General features: G+C 40.9%; 1 protein-coding gene and 1 long non-coding RNA gene across 3 annotated transcripts in view; one reads left to right on the top strand and one right to left on the bottom strand.

Annotated features, from left to right (window-relative positions):
- Positions 1–998: 998 nt before the first annotated feature.
- The window catches only part of ERN1 (endoplasmic reticulum to nucleus signaling 1), a 33,160-nt gene continuing 10,415 nt past the window's right edge, over positions 999–23,743 (bottom strand). The window contains exons 3-22 of one of the 2 annotated variants that reach the window (XM_061455312.1): positions 16,217–16,250; positions 15,175–15,247; positions 14,121–14,193; positions 12,926–13,048; positions 11,979–12,080; positions 11,204–11,465; positions 10,485–10,563; positions 9,552–9,714; positions 8,405–8,523; positions 7,896–8,090; positions 7,146–7,401; positions 6,302–6,392; positions 5,774–5,963; positions 5,218–5,317; positions 4,601–4,800; positions 4,213–4,360; positions 3,670–3,797; positions 3,206–3,329; positions 2,972–3,039; positions 999–2,760 (exon numbers count right to left, since the gene is read on the bottom strand). In XM_061455312.1, the coding sequence (XP_061311296.1) occupies positions 2,554–2,760; positions 2,972–3,039; positions 3,206–3,329; positions 3,670–3,797; positions 4,213–4,360; positions 4,601–4,800; positions 5,218–5,317; positions 5,774–5,963; positions 6,302–6,392; positions 7,146–7,401; positions 7,896–8,090; positions 8,405–8,523; positions 9,552–9,714; positions 10,485–10,563; positions 11,204–11,465; positions 11,979–12,080; positions 12,926–13,048; positions 14,121–14,193; positions 15,175–15,247; positions 16,217–16,250 (2,735 nt within the window). In that variant the 3' untranslated portion in view covers positions 999–2,553. Of the gene's footprint in view, positions 2,761–2,971; positions 3,040–3,205; positions 3,330–3,669; positions 3,798–4,212; positions 4,361–4,600; positions 4,801–5,217; positions 5,318–5,773; positions 5,964–6,301; positions 6,393–7,145; positions 7,402–7,895; positions 8,091–8,404; positions 8,524–9,551; positions 9,715–10,484; positions 10,564–11,203; positions 11,466–11,978; positions 12,100–12,925; positions 13,049–14,120; positions 14,194–15,174; positions 15,248–16,216; positions 16,251–23,743 lie in introns of those variants that run through there. The other variant, XM_061455313.1, reaches the window with a different exon arrangement.
- On the top strand, positions 2,994–3,331 carry LOC133270279 (uncharacterized). Its single transcript, XR_009743716.1, has 2 exons — positions 2,994–3,106; positions 3,276–3,331. It is a non-coding gene; the product is annotated as an uncharacterized LOC133270279 (long non-coding RNA).

The following is a 23,743-nucleotide window of genomic DNA, read 5'->3' as shown; positions in this document are numbered from 1 at the left end:
TGCGCCCTTCTCTTGGTTGGTCTGTCAGTCTGGCTGTTTGTCCATCTGTCCATCCCTCGGTTTGTCCGTTCATCCATCTGTCGTTCTCTCCATCCATCCGTTTGTCCATCCTTCCATCAAGTCTTTCTCCCATCAGTCCATCTGTCCATCAGTCCATCTGTATGTCCAGTATCTGTCCATCCCTCTGTATGTCCTTCTGTCAGTCCATCCATCTCTCCATTCCTCTGTCCATGGTCCTTGACCTCTGTCCGTCATCCATCTTTGTCCTTTCATTTGTTTCTCCTTCCATCTGTCTGTCCCTCCATCCTGTCCGCTGTCTGTCCATCATCCTCCCTGTCAGTCTGTCTGTATGTCAGTTTGTCAGTCCATCTGTTTGTCCAACAGATGGACAGACAATGGTCAGACAGACGGATGGACGGACAGACTGAGACAGATATACAAATGGATGGACTGACAGACAAACTGACAGGACAGACAAAGATGAGAGAAGAACAGAGGGATGAGGGAGAGAGATGGACAGACAGGCTGGCAGATGGACATAGGACAGGCAGACAGATGGACTGGACTGACATACAGACAGACTGAAGGACACACACACGGGGATGGACAGATGGACAAGCAGTCCATCCGCCCTTTAGTCTGCTTGTTCATCTCTTTTTCCCAGCACCTGTCATTCTATCTGTCCATCAGTTTATTGTCTGTCCATTGTCCCTCCCCCCCGACTCTGCCTGTTGTCTGTCTTGGTCCATGTGTTGTCTCTCTCTGTGTCTCTGTCCATTTGCCCTGGGTGTGTGTCAGTGCGTTTGTGTGTGGTTTCCTGCAGCAGCCCCTGTTCTGGGACAGGACATGGTGGCTGCAAGCCCTGCACAGCAGTGGCACGTTCTTACCTCCTTCCTCTGTGGCTGTCTCCAGGCCTGGTTCCAAAGCTGTGCTGGCCGCACATGCACCAGTGGCTCATTGCTGTGGGCACACCCCAGCACTGACAGCAGCAGTGTTGGTTTTTTTCCAATCTGAGTACAAGTCTTTATTTAATAGGCTTACAAAAGAGCTTTTCACAAGGAGTACAAAAATATGAAATAGGCTTTGACTCTTCCTAGGTAAAACTACCATTGGTTTGCTTCAGACTTTAGAAACGGGTAATTCACGCCATTGGCATCTTGTACATTGTAAAATGAGGAAAGAAAACTTCCCATAAAATAGCTGTACGTACCCAGTCCTACTGTCCATATTTACAGTACATACAGTACTGTCGATTATTGATAAGTTTAAGACACAATGGCTCTGTCATACAAATTCCCGCTTTATAATTTATCCTTTAAGGAATTCCACTGAAAGATGCAGTACTGCTTTCTTCTTCCAGTTATAACATCATTAAGTATCAACACTAACCTGATTAAGACTGATTTGGCATGCTTTGTACTTGTACCACTTGGATCCAATACCACTTTGTAGTAAAAATTAAATAAATATAAATATGTTAAATAAATATATTGTAAAGGAACACCCCACTTCCATTAGAATTCAGCATTTCTTCTTCCTTTGCACATGATCAATGCTTTGTCACAGCTTTTGGGCCAGAGAAAAGAAATACTGCATCTTTAAAACCAGAGGCTTGATGTAATCCACAACCTGCAAACAGGAAAGGGGGGGGGTGTTCTTTTACAGCTTTATCATACCCATTAAAACCAGGGCCTCTCCTTGTCTCCTATTTAGCTCCTTTTTCCCCAGGACTTGTCTTACCTCTGGCTCTGGTGCTCCTGCTTCACAGGCCCACGACACTTGCTGTAGGTAAATCATGGTTAGCCACCATGAGCAGCTCACAGCTGGCAGCAGTGTATGCTCTAATGTCACTGCCTAGATCTGATACTGTGATTTAAGTCAAGTTCAAGCTGTTCTGTAAATACTGGTTGATAATTAAACAATGGGGCTTATTTTCAAAGGTAAACCTTTAACAGCTTTCTCAAGTCAGTATGTTTTAGAACTTCATCATATCTGCTCAGCTATAAGGGACTTTCCAGGTTAGTACTGATAAAGCAGAAATGGTACTCTCTCTACTGGTTTTGGATAATCATAAACCCCTTTATGATCACTGTGGTGTGCCTAATGCGTAACTTGGCAGTAGTGCAATGGCAGGTTCTGGCGATTTGCTACAACTAAAAGGCTCCTTTTGCAGATCCCAGTCCCTAGCAATGCTATGATTTCAATCACTGTATTTGATTCTTTGCAGTAAAACACATCGGTTATAAGATCACAACAGTACAGGGATATTGGGTGATGGTTATATCCAGCTTTTGCTCTCCATTTTTACCATCTTGAGAATAACTCCATCACCAGGGTTCATTGCTTTTCTGAAGTTACCACTTGCTCCTTGGGCTCCCACCATCTCCTGGTCCAGCGCAGGCAGAGGTACAAGGCACTTTTTGGAAGCTTGGTTTCTTCAAAGAGAGAGAATTCAGCTCTTTGGTCCCTCTTTTCCCTGCTGAAGGTAGGCCTGTGTCACAGCCCTGTGCTTGGAATGTTGGTCCTAGAGAAGGAAATTCCATCCCCCTCATCTCAAACAGTGTCTCCCGCAAGGCTCAGCTCTGCAGAGTCCTCATCATAGTAATGCTGAAAGAGTCTTTCGTGGCAGCAGATGTGCATAGCGTGGTAGGTGTGTAGGAGCAGCTGAGGGAAACGAGCTGTAAAGTAACATACAAAGTCATCTGGAATGGAGCCCAGGGTCTCTTGCACTTCAGGAGGCAGTTCTCTGTAATGGTGCTTCTGTATGGGAAAAAGAACAGGGAAATGCTCAGTCAGGGAGGGTCCCTTCACAGATCCTCTTCAAACAGAGCTGTCTCGCATGGACAAAGTAACTGCCTGCTAGTTGACTGTAAAGGAGCTCAATACCTCAATCAAGGTAAGACAAGCAGACTGACAGGAAATGGAGGCAGAAGTCTAGTGTGCATGTGGCTTAGGGGACAAGGTCCTTTACCTTATTCCTCATTGCCCTCAGAAGATCCCGCACGGACCCTCCTTTGTAGGATCTGAATTTTCGAAGATCTGCAAAAGAAATGACAGGATTTCTGCTTGTGCTTTGGTGCAGTTTTAGTTGCTGGCTTCAAGTCAAGTCTGTTTGCCCACAGTCATGTGCACACATGGATGTTTTGACACATAAACACATACTTTATTGTTAGCAAAGTGCTACTTCAGATTAAAGGGCCATTACCTGTCTGAAGAGGGACAGTGATGTGCTCTCTCCAGTCCAGTTTCACCACCTCTCTTCCACCTCTTTCTAGCTGCTTGACTATAGGACCATCTAAAGATTCTTTCTCTATCCGGTCACTAACATCCTAGAAGAGACATTCAGGTTAGTTTTTGTTTTATTTCCAGCTTTTCCCCAGGAATTTAAAATTGTCCTGATAATGGGGTTATGATTCTACTTCATGATAACATGTAATATTATGCTTGGGACTGGGACACAAAAGTTTCTGGGATGATGCTACCAAAGCATCACAGAGTAGAACATGATACCGCCTGGCTATTACACCTTGGCTTCTTCGTTCCTCGTAATAACATTGTGGAGTCTGTCACCTCAAACGTCCACAAAGCGAGGAGAGGCTGAATTCAAGACCTGAATAAGGTGCCTACAGGCATCTTTACTAAGAAAAGATAGAAAAGGTCAAAACAAACCTGAAAAAACTGGAGCTGCTTTTCTAGACTCCAAAAGAAAGGGTGTTTCAGCACACAGCTGGCAGACGGACGTTTCTGAGGGTCCATGCTTATCATCTGCTCTATTAAATCACGAGCGACTATGTCTTCTGCAAGGAAAAGGGTGACAACAGGCTGCTGGGAAATGTTCTGTACCTTAGAAAAGTATGTTCTCTACTCCCTGAGCACTAGTGCCACTAGCTCAAGCACTGCCTGCATAGACGTGCTGTGCAGCCAACAATGTCAGTGTGATTATGAAAATCGAAGTTCAGCTCTTTCTTACCCTTAAAATGTATTAAATAACTGTACACTAAAGCTCACAGGGTTCTGGATTGTGTATCCCAGAGATGCTGTGGGGTACAAACTTTAAGAGCTTTACTTGAAGAGTACATTGGCTGTACAACTTCCAGTACTGCCAAATCTGGGAATCACTGTGGGCGTAGCTCTGTCCTTTCTGTTGGCATTAAGCACCCGGGGAAAGTTCACTAAAGCTGCAGTGCTTTATGGTTACCGATCTTTTCTTACCATGTCTCCCTGCATTTAAAGACTCCAGGCTGTATGCACCCAGCAGAATGTTGGCTTGCCGCTGCAGAGATTTGCCAAAGGGATGGCTGCCTTCAGATATCACATAATAAAAGACACAGCCAGCTGAAAAGATGTCCACGGTATATGTCTGCAAATAAACAACCTTTAATAGCAATAATACGTTGTTTTCCCCCTGAAGACTTCGATCATTGGTAATTTTGCATCTAAGAGCAGAAGAAAACTTTCCAGAATCACATATTCAGCTGCAAGCCAGCATGAATGCCCAGGTGTCAAGTACTGTGTGTCTCAAAGTCTGACTGCAACCATGTGCCACCCGTTGGTTGTGCTGCCTTCTCCCAGGGTACCCCGTAGAAAGATGAGCACTTACAGGGTTCTCTTTGCAGTCTTCACTCAGCATCTCTGGGGCAATCCACCCTTCGGTGCCCGGCACACCCGACCGGCGGCTGAAGCTGTGCCTGCCCACTGCCAGCTTCTTGCATAGGCCAAAGTCTGAGATCATGGCTTTGACTTTTCCATGGGCATTAGGCATCGAGATGAGGATGTTATGGGGCTTCAGGTCCCTGTGGACTATTACAAACACCCATTTACCCACTCCAGGCAAACCCAACAATATTTGTAAACATTTGATGTACTTGCATTGAAAGCCTTTCACAAGGCTGAGCCACCATGCGTTAAACCAAAATCCTGACCTCAAACTATTGTCTTTGGTAGAAGCTCATCACTTCTTTTACACCATTCCCACTAGTCACCGTGTTTTACATAATCCAAAAAATGCAGCGCCCTGAACAAATGGAACTGGCTGTGCAGCAGCATGTTGCAGGACAAGGGCAGTATCCGAGGACAGACACGACTGCTGCCAGTGGAGTTTCTACAATACACTTTGGACTTGAATAAAGAAGCTCCCAGCACCAGACCAGCTTCTCTTTTCTAAGTTCAAGAAAGACAACGCTCCCCATCCAGTACTGTAACAAGAGGCGTTCTTACCGATGCTGAGGGAGTGCAGGTACGCAAGACCAGATGTTGTCTGCTGCAGGAGAGTGATGGGTTGCAAGCCATGGTGACTGAAGGCCTTCTGCTCAATGTACTATACATGACAATAGAAAAACAGGAGATTGAGCCACAAAATTGTTTATCATTACCCTCGCATTAGTAGTAAGTCTGTACCCCTCACACCCCTGAAAAAGCAAAAAAAAAAAAAAAAATAAATTGGGTAACTTGTGCTAGCTGGTAACAACACATGGAAAAGAGCCTTTCATTCCTGGCTGAAGGTGCTGCTCTCTGAACTGTCATTCAGCACTAGAATTCTGTATAGCCCTGCGCTCCAAAAGCAAGAGTTTTCAAAGTCCAGCTGATAGGAGGGGGAGGATGAGTAGAAAGGTGTCTTTCTACAGGTCTGAAAACACCCTTGGTGCAAGAATGTGTAACTGTCACAGAGGTGATGGTGGGAGTAACTGGAACATCTGCAGCAGGCACTTACTTCAGCACCCCAAGCTAAAGGAAATGGAAGGCCTTCCAGGAAGAGGCTGTCACAAATTCTTACCTCCTGTAAGGTGGCAGCACACAGCTCAATGGCGATGTACTGGAACTGCCGGTCCTTCTCCGTGCAGAAGTAGCGGATCACATTGGGATGCTCATCCGACTCTCGCAGCAGCTGCACTTCACGGTTTGCAAAGCTGAAGCACTCGGGAAGAATTCTTTTCACTGCAACATCACGGTTATCAAACGTCCCCCTGCAGCAGGAAGGAAAGCCACAGCACGCTTTGCACTTTCTGTAGACATGGCAAGCTCAAAGCAAGTGACAACAGATGTTTACAGAGGCACATTAAAGCATTTCTCATGCTGGAAACAGATACGTTCGGTCATTAAACATTTCTAAGGGAAGAACAGTCATTTTTGCTCATGAAGAAACACTGCATGGAAGTATTCCAGACACACAGAAAATACTTTCTTAAAAGTTTCGTATTTGTTCCTATCAGATATGTAGGGATATTTTATTTAAAATAAAAACCTAATGCAAATAAGACATTTATTGGTCTGTTTAATGCTGAATGCACGTATTGTCTCCTACCGGTAAACAATTGTCCCTTCAGCTCCATGTCCCAGTACATCTTTGGGGTTAAACGAAATCTTGCCAACCATCACTCTGTCTGCATCTGCATCTGGACAAAAACCAAGAAACAGGAACTGGTTTCATATGGGTCAAGTCAGGCTTTTGCAACTGCACATCCTTCAGGACCAGAATGTAAAAATCTTTTGGCTCATATTTAAATTAACAGCACAGATGATCAACACAAATGAAACATCTCCATTTTGGTACTCACACTGAGCAGGCAAATACTCTGGCGACCAAATGACTAACATCCAGTGTCAAACACACTGTACCCAGCACCTGACATAAGGACAGTGTAAGAGATGGGTGGTTCTAAGACAAACTCTAGGAAGCTTTACAGCTGTCTTATCAAGTGTAGGAAATACTCCTGACCATTACAGAAGTGGGTTTACCAGCAGTTCCCCTGATGAGCCTGGAGAGTGTCCTGGAAGATCAGGCAGGAAGGCAGGTCCTGCTGCATAATCCTTATTTCTTGATTCCAGTTAATCAGTTGTTTAAATGACCCTCTCTGGAGTGGCTACCTCTTATAAAACTAAACTGCCATGGACAACAATAACCCCTTAGCTGGTAATTACGACCTGGGTGTTTAGTTTCTAAAGCAAATAATCCTGCTGAAGGTTAGGGCATGGCATGGCCTGGCACACCAGCACCATGTGTACAAGCGGTCAGACTACATGAGGCTGCTGGTCCTTTTCAGCTTTCTGTTGTAAGAAGTATCTTCACTGTTTTAAGTGCTGTGCTGCAGTGTCATACAGTCTGGGCAATCAGAGACTCACAATAAAAGACACTGGATCAACTTTACCTCCATCTTCTTGCTCAGTGGAGAGGCAGCTCCCAACATCGGATGTGGAGATGTTGGAATAGGCAGAATGGTTTGATGCTCTGGGGGACACATTCGGTGTGCTGGCAGTGGAGCTCTCTGTGCGTCCATTGGAGGTATCCAAGAAATCTGCTTCTGGGGACATCTCACTGGGACCACGGAAGGGCAGTGACTGTTGCTGCAAGAGCTGTATCTTCTCTTCCAGCTGATGCTGCCTCTGTTGCTGCTGATGGACACTCTGTAAGAAGGGACCTCAGTCATGTAAGTGAAGGGAGGTTTTTACAGTAATGGCACACGAGGGAATTCTATAGCTATTGAGGTAGCTACATCCAAAAGGCAAGTAGCTGCTGTGACACTATCAGCCAAGCAGACTGGGGAGCTTTCACAGACATGTTTTCAATCTCATTCTGCACTTCCACTGCAAAGCTGAGAAACTGCACTGCTTGGCAAAAGCTGTTACTAGAGTGACCACAGAGGGATAAAGGCTTTGATTCAAAAGCCAGAAAACCTGATGGTGGTTCAGGTAAGGAAGAGAGGAGTGAAGCTAAGGGTGTTAAGATCATCTTCATGAAAAGAGTAACACATAAACCATCTGTTACATGAGATTTGTAGCCTCTGTGGGCAGGGATAAAAAACCCTGCAGTGTGTTACTTTCTAACTCCTGCACCATTTCTTGGGCTGCAAAATGTTACTCTGCAAACTCAAAAGCCCATCAAGCTAAATCAGCATTACCATTGGATAAGTGATGATAAAAGCCACCCAGCCCACAAGCAAGAAGGTGCTGAGGATGATGGTGGCCATGTCTTTTAACATGGAGTCCACAGGAGCCTCTGGCCGAGGGACAGGCCGAGCAGATTTCTCCTCGATATCCTTTGGAACATCAGGAGGCACTTCTGTGGAGGAAGAACCTTCAACGATATCAATCACCTAAAAAGGCAAAGGAAGCACTGTTAGCTCAGTATCTTCATAGGTAATGGAGCACCTACATGCCAGTCTTTCTGCTAAATCATTTTTAATGATTTCTAACCCTACCAAAGTCAAAGAAAGTTTTGCATGAGAACTAAAATAAAGCAGCTGAAAGCCCTAACTGTGAAATAAGGAATGACACGTCATCCTACCAGTGATTCTATGTGCTAAGTGCATGACATTCCTTCCGAGTCCTTCCCCTTCTGCTAAGTCCTTTCTTTCTACTCTTCTATATTCTTCTACCATCCGGTAAGATGATTATTCTCAACACAAACCTTTTCAATAGTGGCTTTTTCAGAGTCAGCTGGAATCACATTTTCAGGCCTCTTAGGTAAGTTACTTGGGAATTTCTCCAGGATCTTTGTAGGGGCAGATAATGGTGTTTCATGGTGCCCTTTAAATAAAACACACTTGTTGAAATAGAAAGTTGTCCCTTTTTCAGGAAGATATCCTTGATTTCAGCATCTCTGCTGACGAGCATCTATAAAGTTGATTTACAAACAGCTTGAGAACACCACAGAACAAAAGCTCAAATTAAAACATTTTCCCCTCTGTCCTTCCCAAGCAGACACAGGTATAGTGACACGATCCTAAAGCACCAGCTGTAGATTTAGTTCCCAGCCATTAGAGGAACACACATTACTCCTCCTAGCTGGCTCACTCTCAGGTAGTTTTGCTTTGTGATGTGGCCTTGAGGTAAAGATCAAGTTCTAGATATGAAATGGTTCTGAAGGGAAAGGGAACCATTAACAAAGAAAGGGAACACAGGAAGAGAAAGGTGGCAGTTAAAGAAGCTGAAAGTTACACCCTGTTCCTGCCACAGAGATCCCATGGCATATATCACTTAGTTATAAACTTGCATTACTTAAAACTGAACTCAGTTCTTTATTTTCAAAGCAAAATTGTAAATGCCCTGAAAAGTCAAGTCCAAATTTGGGGATCTGGGACACACAGGACAGGCTGACACTATTAATGTCATCTTCAGCCTCTGTGCCTTAACCCTCCAATGTAAAACAGGGATACATGACCACCTGATCCATGTGATAAGAATTAAAGTAACATTATGCACAATAAAAAAATCCAAAGGAGCCAGAATACAACATTTACAGTAGATAACAAGTTACCTCACTGAAGGAGGGGGCAAGTAAACAATAAACAATGTTTCACATATTGAGCTAAGCACTCTTCATCCTGTGCACTGAATAAAGCTGGGGCCTTGAGAAAAACAGCATGCAGGGTATACTTGAGGACATTAATTCACATGCAGATGAAGACAAATTAGAAACGACTGCCACAATTCAGTAATTATTGCCCGAGTTCAGGTAGTCATTGTGACTGATTTAAAGCAGCTGAAAACCAGCTCTGAGGTTTGGATTAGAACAGTCTGCCAGACAGCAACACAAACCAAGGGGACAGAGGTACCTATTAACAGCCAGTCGTTCCAATAGTGGAGCTTGTTCTTTCCTTTCAGCCTGCCTGAAAACTTCACATCCGTACTGGGGGTGATAACACATTCCCCATTGTCTTCAATTGTGACTCCTTCTGTTTTTGGACCCTCCAGTAAGGGTATGGCACTGCCACGGGGCTAGAAAGAGATTGGTGTTACCATTAAGGAAGCACATTGTTCCTACAATATTCAAATAGATAACTAAATAAAAAAGGAGGTCAAGATTGGTGGGCACACAAAAATCACTGGCAGCAAAGCCACTCTTAAGTACATATAGCCACTGCACCCTTGGCAACTGCTCCAACAGCCTTGATCATTAGACCTTCTAAGTTAGGTGTTGCCTAGGAGATGAGATTACTCTCTTCTGTTTGAAAAGTTAAGCAGGATTTTTATATCCTACCTGGGCAGCCACAGTGTGAGCAAAACAAAACTATGATGCAGTTTCCTTTCTACGGGGAGTTACTTCAGCACAAAACCCCACCAATTTTAACATTAACCACAACACACCAACAATAGCACATGGCAACCTCTGCTCCACTCCTGCTAGACATGCCTGGCACAAGTCCTGGCGAGCTGCAGTTACTTCTCTGCATTGCAGCATTTGAAATGATTTCTGAAACATGGGCATGCATTCTAAGGCCTACTGCTAACTGTTTCATGAAATATTGAATTCTCTATGAATTTCTTGATAGCAATCTGCAATTTAAAACTAAATGTCTCGTAGATGTACAGCCTTCAGTGGTTTTTCTTCTATTTTAATCATATTTTATTATGGTAAAGTTGTCCTTTTTTTAATGTATTTTTAGGTACATTTCCATTTCAGCAATTTTTCAAAGCCAGGACAGCACTAATTCTGTAAAGGCACTTTTCAGCAGGTGTCAATTCAACTCCTGCAGCTTCCAACTTACCACAACAGTTACTCCTTCATGCACCATTGATGGCGATGCATACAAGCTGGTGGAGTATTTCCCTACATATAGAGTTGGTCTGTAAAAAAAACCCAGCAAGTGTTAGAAAGAAGTAGACAAATGGATGTTTTCCCATCTGAGCTAAACCCTCAGCAACACAATCCCACAGAACCAATGCAGCAGTTTTTCAAATCATCAATATTTGTAACTTGAAAAGCCTGGATCTGTAAAATTGTTTTACATACTGCTGCACTATGAAGCCATTCTTGTTATTATGACTGCATTATTAGTTCATTATTCACAGCTACTCATTTGATGCAACTCAAGTCCTGTTTCTGCATTATTCAATCACTGATACTTGCCAAAATGCTGTGCACGTTTCTTATCACATGAAGTGCTTCACATTATAAAAAAACAATTCTGTTCCACATTATAACAAACTGTTCAACACAGAACATCAATAGAAGTTATGAACATACCTTTTTTATGAACATATCCTAAGTTTACGATAGGTATGGGGTTTTTTTGGTCTGAATTTGGACAGTAAAAGATCAAGATATGATATAAAATAGCAGCTGGAGAACTACTAGAGCTGCTTTTATGTATTCTTTTCACCATTTTTAAACTTGTAGAATAATCCTTAACTGCATGTATACAGATAAAGTTTAAATGATAAAGCTCATGCAAATAGTGAGAACAACAGGAATATTCATGCTCACGTCAGTTTGCTCTTGGTCTCTGTTTCCTTTGGGAAAGGATATTTCCACTTGGTAATGTGTCCAACCTCCCCAGACATGAACGTCAGGTACCGCAGTGTTTCAATCCCTATGTTAGTGTGCATAACTTTCCGCAATCCTTCACGTTGCCAGATGTAAAAAGCTACCACAGGAGAAGCGTAATTCTGAATCCACAGCACATCCCCCGACTCACTGTCTACGGTCACCACCAGTCCATCTCCATTAGACACAAAGTGGGACATTTCTACAATATACAAATATACAGGAGATTATCTGAATTACTGCAGACATGCAGTGTTAATAATACATAGTCACAGTTCAAGCCTTATGTTAACTATGAGTCCATTTCACTTTGTGCTGCAAAAGAACAGCTGATCAGTGACTCAGTTATCAGAATTATGCAGATAAAAGTTCAGTTGCAACTCAATGCAGCAGCATCTCCATACAGTGCAATAGCATTGCAATAGCTTTTTCCAAGTGTGCACCACAGCTTAGGTTTGCCTCCTCTTCTGCTACTTTTCACCGTTTTAAAGAGTTGTATCTTCATCGATTCAGTGTACCTCAAGCTACGTAACAGGCCCTAGATATTATGGCACATAAAGGATAAAGCCTGGCAGGTGCACATCAACTGCACAAGAATCAACCAGACAGCTTGACCTACTAATTATAGAAAATAAATAAATCAATACTCCTGCCTGTATGTAAACCCCAGAGCCCAATCTGGGTGTCTATGGAAAGACAGTAATGAAATTCTTACTGTATTTTATGTCTTCATCAGGCAGAGTAGCTGCATAATCAAAATAGGTGGCATTCCATCGCAGCTCCTTCTTCTTGGTGTCATACATTGTGATCGTGTACTCTGTTAAAAAATATACAGTCTGTGAAGCAAAAAAACCTATGAGAGAATAGAATCGATCATCTCGAATCTGAGACACTCTTCAGAATACCACACATCACTTCCTGCTCTCTGCATTTCATCTTCCCAACATATAAACAAACATTTCACAGCTCTTAAAGGCCACAATACCCAATCCACTCATACTAATCTACAGGAACCTCAGAACAATCCCCCCCCCCCCCCCCCCCCCCCAGTTACTGCCCATGTTACCAGCATTTTGGTTTTACTCCGCAGCTTCTTCTGCTGTATTTTGTTTTACTTATACATTTCCAAACCCTGCGTTCTAAAATTCAGCATACCATGTTGTGTAACTGAGCCATCACACTTAAAGAACACATTAATACAGAGGTTAAAGAAAAGTCTGTAACACCCCCCCTTTTTTACTAGTCAACACCCCCATGGTGTTGGTCTGAATCTAGAATGCTGCATTTGAAGTTTCAGTGGAAATGCTGGATCTCCATTTTCTTTAAATGGTTTTTATAAAAGCTGTATGTTACAGAGCAAACTTGGGCTCCCAGCTGCCACTGGAATGTGCTGTTAAACAGAATATAAATGCCACTCGGTCAACAAGAAGAATCATGGACCATGCCTACTGAGAAAGTTTAAAAAGATCCAGTATCTTTCTGTGCTGTGGATAGTTCATAATGCTGTGTGCAGCCTAAAACTGTAAATTACAAAGCTTCTTTTAAAAAATAAACTTGAAAACCTGACCTGATCACAAGGTTCCTTATTATGATCCTGACCTTTAAGTACAATGACAACATCACGTTTTATTCTAAGCTGTAGAATAAAAAAAAGCGTATGACCTGTTCTGCCAAGATATAGGAGGGATGTTGACGGGCAAAGACTTTCTGCAAATGATGAAGTCAAGGTTTGCTGTTTCTCCCCAGTCATGAGGTCAATCACATACCAAATATCCTGCTTTTTACCTAGAATCAGAGTTCAAACCACATTAACATTCAGTTGGAAAAACTGCACTTCCACCAAGCTTCTCACACTTCTTTTTTCTTTCGTAGGCTCTAACTTAGCATGAATAAAGCATTTTTAATAAAACAATTCTCATACGCAGGCTTAGCACTTAGCACTACTGGCCAGATCCCAAATATTGACAAGAAATCCCAAATACAATATTTAGAACAGTAAGTACTATTGGCTGTATTATTTCTTCACACTGATAAACTCTGATAAGAGTTCTGAGTGAGCTAGCAGAGGAGGAAACTGAAGTGCTAATGTTGAAGGACATTAAGTAGAAAAAATTAAGAGGGTCTACACATTGAGTTAGTTAAGGACTGTAACCCTAACATCCCATTCAAGACCACATGAGCCATGGCCTTCAACATTTCTCTGATGCTAAAACATGTGTTGTGTTTAGAAGCTTTAAATAAACATTTTTGACTCCTTTACTCTAGAGACACAAAGTGGAGAAGCAGAAGTAGGTATAAGCCTTTCAGATTAAAAAAACCCCAACCCAATAATAAGTTCATAAGTTTATCCTTCACACATTTTACTGCTCTGATAAGTAAGAGCTGCAAATCCATCTGTAATTAGAATTAGTCAGGACAACAAGCCATAAATTTGTTGCAATTTGTGGTATAATTGAGCTGACTGTATCTCAGATAATGGAGGATATGTAACTGTCTTGCAATGGAATTTCTAATTTAATTATAATTGTCAGGCAGTCAATCATATTTATAAGCTTAAGATGATTTTAATTATATGTCATATTTTGTTGAGAGATAGCATCTTGGGAAACAAAAGAAACCCTTACAGGCTAATCACTGCTTAGAAAAGCTATTTTGTCCTAAAGGAAACGTAGCTGGTTTTTGATTTTCAAAAAGTAATGGAATTCTATATTAATCAGATTTTGTCATTAGAAAGATTCATGAAAAACTATAATTAATACCCAAAATAAAGCATTTTTCCATGCAGTCTACCTGGGAATCTACATTTTGTAGTTGCTGAACATCTTAAGAGTCTAAGAGAGATAAAATTTGAGCTCACCCATGTACAGGATCCCATCTGAACTGCGACAGGGAGATGCCTGCACCAGCTCTGGGATAGTAAATGGAAGTTTCTGGGGAAAAAAAGCAAACAACAATCAACCACAATAAAAGCTATTCACATTGGTGTGATAGTCATCATGTTTGTTCACAGAAAGGGATGGTCAGAAAACTTCAGAAATCTCAAGTGACAGGTTTTTAGTGTTTGCATTATTGCAGTGCCTGAGAATGCAGAATTTCAGGTCAAGGCCGTGCTTTGCAAACCCAGAGATAAGGGAATGGTTGAGTAAATACTAAAATACTTAATATCAAAGTTCTTAAGGGAAATCAGAGAAGAGAGACTTGTGAGAAGTCAAATATTTTATCCCAGTATCCCCACAAAGTTTAAAAAATAAGAGGCAAATGTGAGCTACTATCCATGGGTTACATGGACTGGTGACTCTTCTGAAAGGGTTCGGCATTTCTGTCTGCTTACTAAATCTTATAAGGACATCTAAAGGTATCAGCACAGAACATATGTTAATCCTGCCTTTTGGCAGATGGGTTTAAAGAATTAAGCATTTGGGTGAAAATGGCATATATTTGTATTATTCTGGGGGCACCTTTCCCATCAAATCATACAGAGATTATCCAGTATTTAGGTAATACTGCAAAAAATTCATTTGTCATCATCATTATTTTAGCAAGCTATAGAAAATAGTACAAAAGGAAAACACACGAGCAGTGTTGATATTTTCAAGCCAAATTTATGTCCTGATGATCACAAGAAAGGTGGCAACCTTCTACTCTAATGATGTTTTCACCCTGCAGAGGTGCTAGCAACACAAAAGAGGGCACTCTCATTCCAAAACCTTTACACTGACACAGGCTGGGTTTTGGCTGCTCTGATCAAGCTTTTCCAAGAAACTGGTACACTTGTATTAAACAGCACAAAAGCCTGAAAATCTTTCCAGTACTGCCAAGAAATCACCAAGTTCCCTCAAGGAGTATCCATCATGTCAGCCTGACTGGGGCACTTTTCTAAAAGTTATCATAGAAGACGAAAATATACTTACAGTCAAGCCTTCATTATTCTTGCCACCAAGTGTGTACAAACTGCCATCATTTGGGTCAGGAAGAAACGCTGGCCTAAGATTTAAGCAGCGATTACAAATGATAAAGTACTGTGCTTCTCAGAGAACAGGAAAGCACCTATGGGAAGAACTGGCTGCACAGAGTTCATCTGACACTAGATTTTTTACTTTATATTACCCTTTTTTTGAAGTTTCTTTTATTAACTGTGAAAATGAAACAATGTATCAGTTCTGAAATGAATCAACTGATTACTGATACATTTGAAAACGCAAAGATCCCAACATGACGGGCAAATACGCAGGCAAACGGTGAAGGCTTTTAAAGAAGATCTATATGCTTTTAAGAGATCTATATGCTTTTAAAATGCCACAGAATTAAAAACAAAGCAAATAAATCAACAAAACCAGCATGAGGCAGGCAAGGAATAGTAAAAGAGTTGCCAGAACCACATAACTTTGAGAAAGCAATCCCCCCTCCATCCCAAACTAGAGAAAACACACTTAAAACCCAAACCCCAACATCAAAAACAGACCACAAAAAAGACTTCAGAGACAAAGGTGAAACCCCACATTTTCTAGTTAAATGTGAGATTGCTATGCTGAGGGAACTACTCTGAAGTAACAGCTCAAGGGTTTTATCTGAAGATTCTGGTAGTGGTAATGGTTGGAGTTTCCTATGCTTTATCATTGTTAGATTTTTATTTGAAGGAATGAGCACAGATCACTCCCGAGCTGTTTCTGTCATTTTCACAGCTGCTCAGGAAAGACTGGCACAGTCGGCACCCTTGATCTCAGAACCTGAGCAAGGGTTTGAGACAACAGTCTGCAGACAAGATGTTTCTTTTTAGCCCTACAAATAACAGAATTATATGTAGCTAATTATATCCTTTCTGTATCTGCACTTTAAGCTTTTGTAAAGTATGCAGCTTTTCTAGAACATAGATAGTTCCAGTTGAAATTAAACCAATTTCAAGACATCATGATAATCAATCATGCTGTAAATGAGATAAAGCAACAGACTCACTCTTCCACATGTATTGGCACCTGGAGCACAGGATCTGCACAAACAGAAGTAAAAAAAAAAAGTCATAATACTGGCAGTTCAATTCATTGAACTCACACGATACAGGATTAGGTCAGGCCTGCAAGAACTTGCTCATGTTTGAGGATGATGCATGGAGTTTGGACGTGGCTATCTCAGCAGCCTCAGCGATCCCCTGTTTGATCATGCAACTGGGTTTATAAAATGGGAAAGTACAAAGCACCTGAGAAGTTTTAAACCTTCCAAAGTTCCTTACTCAATTTTATTCACACTACTCCCCAGCCACCCCTGGGGGAAAGACTTCAAGAAGGCTGTACTGTAGCAGTACCGTATTGTACCCTGAGTGTTCTCCTTCTAACTTGGACAGAGCATACAGCATCTGTTAGAACTGCCTGTACACATGTTCATAAAAACTCTTGCTTCCAACACATTTGTGTTCAAAAGCATTTAAAGTTCCTGGGAACAACCCAACTAACTGGAGAGGGAGCAGTGCTCTAGACAAGCACTGAACCATACTGCACCTAGCAAACTCACTGCTCAGGGTGCAGACATGTCAAGTTCCTGCTTTACCTATTTTTCTCATCACATGGTTACCCACCACTGCACTGGCATCTCCCACACTGGCAAAGACAGTGTCAAATACCAGTCTCCCTCCACATCACAGCAACTTTCCTCTAATGCAGGAATCCTGCAGAGCTGAGGGCCAGCTGTGGGAAGAAACCCACTGGACACCAGACACAGCCTGCAATCATGCTACCTTATACTCAGAGCTTCCTACATAGGGCAGCAAAAATGCCAAGATAATTTAGCTCATAGTCCTAGGCACTGACAGTCATAGAAGATGGATGGCAAGAATACCTATCTTGAGCAATTTTTCTCCTAATGATGAATTATCACCATTATCACTGTTCACTGCTGTAAGATGTGAATGCTATGCAAGTGCAGAGCTCCACATCATCGCATAAACTCAATTTAATTTATTGAGAAGCCAAATACACATCAAAAGGCCTAAGAATAATTAACACTGAAACAAAGGAGATATGTAATGATGAATCACTTATCTGTCTTTACAGAGCATGCTGCTTAGCCAGACCTTTATTCTATTAACTACATTAAGCAACTGATTTCTATGCCTTGTGTGAAGACCCTGGTTTCAGGATATGCTGGGAGGGAGCCCGTGCTCCAGACTTTCAGTTGATTATAGCTAATTATTTCTCAGTGTTTGCTTCAAGTATTCCATGAGCTTTATGATATCTAATGCAACACATGAGGACTTACATCATCTCTCCATTACTAAAAAAAAGGCAAGCAAGAAAAAGCATTAGCTGAGCATTATATATATGTGAAAGTACATATACTTTCAATGGCGATATAAATGACCACTGAAAGTTAGTTCAACCTCTGCAGTTGAATTGCTAGGTTGAACTACTTAAAGGCAAACAGACTCAAATGTTTCTCCAAGTCTAAGTGAAATGAGCTAAAAGAATAAAGAGATATCAAAGAATACAGGCTAGACTTCTGATATTAATAAATGCTTTATGGGAAGGGAAGCTCAGTTTTGCAAAAGAAACAGCATCACAAATCAGCAGACAATGGCACCTGCCTCAGTTGAAGCAAGATTCAATGCAAATGCTACAAGCATTGCTAAAGGCAAAAGCTAGATAAACTCTGCAAGTCTTTTGATGAACTGATTACACAGTGTTTCACTTGGTAAAGAAATAAACTGTCACTTGTGGTGATGATGACTATTGCTTGACAACAGCAATCTTCAACAGGCTTGAGCAACTCTGTCCTATCTACAAACACCTCCTCAAACGATTCTTACTGATAACAAAGCCACACGACTTGTTTTTGAAGTGGTAACTGACTGCATACACACTGCTTGAGTATACAGCATAGTAATGTAGCTTTTCTTTAACATCACTTACCAGTCAGCCTAGGCAAAGCATAAGAAAATAGTTTCATGTCCACATTATACTCTGAAACCTTTAAACTTAATTTTAATAAAAGGACAGGTTATTATCTGAATTAAATGGAAGTGTGAAGTTGCTATATGAAATTACAATATAAAACTAGTACTGCCTGAATCAAGCTCCAAACTGCCTAACCGCACTGCTACTGATGTAACACACATGCGCTTTACAGCAGAACAGCACAATGAGATTTCCTCAAACATACTGGTATTTAAGGTGGCTTTCAAAGAATGCTCAGGAAAACTTGAAGAATGACAGGAAATTTCAAAAGACAAATTCTGTTTTCTAGCAACTGATCCTGGTTTGTCTATGGCACTTGCAGGAGAGTCTGGTTAGTAACACTTTCCTATAGCTCCCCTTCTGCCCCCAAAATATAGTGAACGACACTAACACAGAACAGCATTTCTGGACTAATAACTTATTTTCACTTGATTTTCTAAAACCGAGCAATCTACTTAAAAAAAAACCAACTTAGAACAACTTTATCAACACACATAGCCTACAATTCAATAAATGATGCTGGAAATCCCATGAATGCCTCTTCAACTTCTGAAGCACTCTTACCTGTCACAAGACATGAATGAAAGCCTTATGACAAGTTCCAAGCTGTTCAGCATGTGCTGTACAGAAGCATCATGCTCATGAGAAAGCCCATCAACATTTGTTTGGCATCATGTCTTCACTACCAAGAACAGCACTTTATCAGAACAGGAAAAAAAATAAATAAAAATACCTGCTTTTACTTCTTTTCTCAGTAACTGAAATGTGATTTACTAACACAGATAAAGAAGAGGCAGACAGAACAGATCAAAATGTTGTTACAAAGTTGCAGGAATTTTTTTAGTACTTATTGGCACATGAACCAAAACCGTAATTATTTTCATGGCTTCCAGCAACACTTTAGTGTATATGAGTGTATACAGTGTATATGAGCTGTTAGAAGCAGTTAGTATCAATGTGATCCATTTCTATGCATGAGGCCACTTACAATGGAGTGAACACAAACTAATGGTGAAGTTTATTTTCTGAAACGAAAGGAATTCTCCTTTCACTACCAGCACCATCCGCCTGGACAACCAGGCTGTGGAGAGCCATTTCTCTACAGTTTCAGCTACTGAGGTGACGTAGATTTTCTCATTTTCTTAACACTTCCATGATTTTGAGCTAAGCTTGTAGTTCTGCAAAGACACTTTGAAGACAGACAGTGAACTCTCCACATTCACTTTGATGTGGTTTGGGACATATTCCAACTTCATTTCAAAGTTTGTTTTGAAATAACTCGCTTTGAGATAAAAAGAGAATCTTGAGTTTAATTTATTGTTGTCAGGTTTTACAATAGTTTTCATATGCATGATTACAGACTAGTAAAGAAACGAGTCATAACTGAAGTCACCTTTTGCTGCACAATGGGCAAATGGAAAAAGCTCTTGCAAAAGTCAGAGAGCGGAGGCCTTATCTCCAGTGTTAACATGCTAAGACTGGAAACACTAATCCTGCTTTCAAAACTTCCCTGAATTGCAGTTCCCTGTAATTAGGTAAGTCATTCTAATAGGCCCAATCTGTTCCAATACCAACAGTGATAATAACCACTGAACAAAGCTGTAAGTATTCTCTATCAGAACAAAAACCTTACAGAGAAAATGTGATAAAAATACATCTGCCCTTCCCTTAAGATTCCATTTGCTGTAGCAGAGGAAAAAGCCAACTTCTTGCAATGCCTTACATACAGCTTTCAGAATGATATCCTGTCCAAAAACTTTCCACTTTCTAGACCAAGAAAAGGTATAGAAAAAAAACTATGGAGTACGTGGGAGAATGAGTACGGAAGCAGGACGCCATCCTGCAAATACCTGCAATGCTGGAGGGAAGACAAAGTCTTCTATAGATATTTTCATGGATTTGCAATTTGTTTTTCCTAAAGCCTCCACTAAGGTAGATTATGTTAATGATTTCTACATTAAAACCCTACAATTCAATACAAACTAGTTTTAGCTTTCTGATCTGGTAATACACATCTGTACATAAACAAGCACATGCACCCACTATGAGTAACATTATTGTCACTGATACTCTTCCTTCAATTAATTCAGCAAAGTACATCAATACCCTCAAGCACAGGAAGTTCAAGGGCACTAGGAGAATAGAAATGCCATTAAAAAGACTGCTGATACCTCTCCATGTTATTGTAGAACTTCAAAAACTTTATCCTGTGAGAACTGAAAGGCTTTCAGTTTTACAAGCTGATAAAAAGATTTGTAAAATAACTGTATCAAGAATTAAAAGGGCATTGACCCTAGATTGTGAAGATTTATTCTAGACCTCCAAGAGTTTATTCACAAACAAAACAGCTATTATAAACCTGTTAACATAATGACTGTCCACTCATTTAGTAAATTATCTGGCACAGTTATGCTTCCCTGAAACTCCCAATTGACCTTGCAGCAGGCAGGTGCCCCAGAACAGTTTCAGCTGCATCATGGCCAGAAAATATTTGTGCCTCCATCATTTGCTTGTGAGTGGGCAGAATTATACATATTTCAGGTTATTCTGAAATAATTCTAACCCATATTTTGCATACATATATGGAAAAAAGCCACATATATATACACAATATTTGAAACTATAACCATAATGCTAACTATAATGTGTTTGAATTTTCTTCATGTTTCACAAACACGTAAGATAAAATTAGCCCTCTGACCAAATGCCAAGTCTTCTGCAGAAGACAGAGTTGCATATTTTCATTGCTGTAATGTGCCCTTAGGTAGAACTGATGACTGAAAAGGAGAAGTGGGGGATTCTGAAATCGCAAAGGAGTTACTGCCCCACTGGAATGAGCTGGAAAAAACGGTTTCCTGACCTGAGGCCCCACCATCAGATTTGGGCTAACGGGACAGTTGAAGGTCATGTCACCCTTGCCTGCTGTTGCAGTTACAGTAAATGAGGTTAGAGATATTAACAAACTATCCTGTGGAATTCACTGAAAAGAGTATAGGTCTACAATTGCTTTAACAATCCTTATCTACAGTTACACGCAAAGATATTTCTTCTTTCCTGTGAATAGCCACTGTTATTAGAGCAGGATCTCAGATTTGCCCTTCAAAATATGCATACTGCATGCCATTAATAGATACAGTCTTTAATCATCTTTGTATTATCATGACTAGCCACTTAAGCCCATCGGTTATGAATATTTTTATATATATAAGGTATTAGAAATCAAAGTGGCTTAAACTGATTGTGGGACATTGGTTTTTTGATTGTTACAGCAAACTGAAGATCATAACAAAAATTCTGCTGGCTCTAAATCTAGATCCAAATTTCTCTGTATGTTCTTCTGACAAATTACTTGGAATTAGTTTTTGGGGAAAAAGCTTTAAAGGAGCTGGCAAATATAAAAAAGATCACTTTGAACAATACAGAAGAGCACACAGAAGCGACTGCAGAAGAACAGAGAAATACTTTGTCCAATAGTAGTTTTGGAACACTACATTCTTAACCTCTCAAAGCTCAACATTTTGCTCATTAACCCAAGCTCTTGAGTTAACGAAGACATATAGGATGAGTTTCACAAAGACGTGAAGGAACAGGACAGTCTCCAAATCACATTCTTAAAGCTCACATCGAAATCAGAATTGCGGATACAAAGTTTGACATGAGGAAGAGCATTCTCCAGATTCTGCCTTGCTAACAAGTTTCTTATTACCATTTCTATCACAGCCTACTTTTTTTACCTGTATGTAAAAGCAAACCTAAAGCGCTGTGCCCCTGCACTTTTCAAACAGGTCTGTATGAATTACAAAGGAAGCTTCATTTCCAGCAGTTCTGGGGAAGAGATTTCACCCTGAGTAATCTTACTGAGGATGCTCACTATGTATCATGCTAGTGGCTAGTGCAGAAAACAAGGAAGCCTATCAAACTGTCATTTGGAACTGACAGCTCCTTTATTGATCAGAGATGGCACAAAGAGCCTCAGTCTTAAATATGTGCCACACTTTTCAAAACTTCTTCCAAATGAATGCATTTCAATACATTGTGGTCTTGTGGGGTCACAGCAGGAGCAAAGGTGCCTCTCAGAAACGTGGGGAAAAAACAAGCGTGTCATCTTTCTGTATGTGTATTTTTCAATTTCATTCCAGCTTTGCAAGACCCAGGGAACAAGTAGCATCAGTCACCTGGCTACTGGAAAAATCCCAAGAGCTGTCAAACAGTAGGATCCATTGAAGCCAACAGGAAATTAAGGTATTAAGTGCCCTCAATAAATAAGTCAACAATCTCAGCACATGTAACTGCAGAGAAAACAACTTTATTTCTGAACTAACGGAGAGTCCTGTTACTAACTGACCCATTTTTTTTTGCTTACTTTATGGGGAGCACAAGTATTCAGACTGCCTTTCTCACCAACACTACATGAAGGCAGGAAACCCAAACACACTATTGTGGTGACAACCACTGACTCATTTACTCTGCATACCTAAGAAGAGCTTCAGTGCCAAATTAAAACAAATCACACATGGCAAGATTTTCATTTGTTTAAGTACTGCCTGATAATGAACCCTGCCTTGGGTTCCCCCCTGCCCCGAGTGAAAATAAAATGTATATGGATTGTCCTTTGTTAAATACCTTGCTGCTTAAGTGCAGTAATAAAATCCTCCCTGTTGAATGCCACTGCAGTACTTCAGATGACCTCCCCAGCTTCTCAAAGCATATGAACTACAACACATGGTTCACTGGCAGACAACCAAGGTAAAATGGCACCTGCAAGAACACTGCTTGCAGCTTCCCACCAGGTAATTCTCTGCAGCAATACAAGCATATTGTTGACATGAACAGTGCAAAACTGTGTTTATACACTAACATTAATAGTGAATTCTACATTATTCATAGGACATGAATAAGCCCAGGACTTTCATGGGCTGTTTGGTTCGAGCACTGTTGTATCTTTATTGGGCTTCCCAACAAACACCACAGTTTTGAAGAACTAAATTAAACCCCTCCAATTACAAATTAATTCATCAATTCATACGCAGAGGCCTGTCCCATGGACACAGAACTAAGACAACTCCTGAAGCACTCTGTAACAATAACAACTATCACTTTTGTTTCTTACATTGACCCATGTGTGTTCTATTACACAGAAACTAACTAATGGGCAGTTAAGTGCTTTACAAAAAGCAAATGAACATACCTCATGTACATAAGATACAGAGTAATACACAGTTAGCAACAGAGAATAAGTAAGTCCTACAAAATTAAGACTGCCCAGTCTGGCAGTTCTACTGTACCAACAATAGTTTTGCAACAACTTTTTTTTAAACAAGGGAAGTTCCTTGAGCAATACACTGTGACCAAGACCCTTCATTGCCAAAGCGTGTTCACTTCTTCCTCAGAAAACCTCTTCCCAGTTACTAAGTCTTGCTGCAAGCAAAAGCCTGTTATTATATCCTTCTAGGACAGGACTAAGCAGTGGATGTTCATGTCAGTTGAATGACAAGCAAAAACCAGAAAGCTTCTTTTAACACCATGGTAGCCTATA

The sequence above is a fragment of the Pezoporus flaviventris genome, unplaced genomic scaffold, assembly GCF_033815535.1.
Source record: "Pezoporus flaviventris isolate CSIRO_AGI_PZ_B2104156 unplaced genomic scaffold, CSIRO_AGI_Pfla_v1 ptg000020l, whole genome shotgun sequence".
Taxonomy (NCBI): domain Eukaryota; kingdom Metazoa; phylum Chordata; class Aves; order Psittaciformes; family Psittacidae; genus Pezoporus; species Pezoporus flaviventris.
The sequence above is the reverse complement of the archived record's forward strand: the minus strand, read 5'-3'. Positions and strand labels throughout refer to the sequence as shown.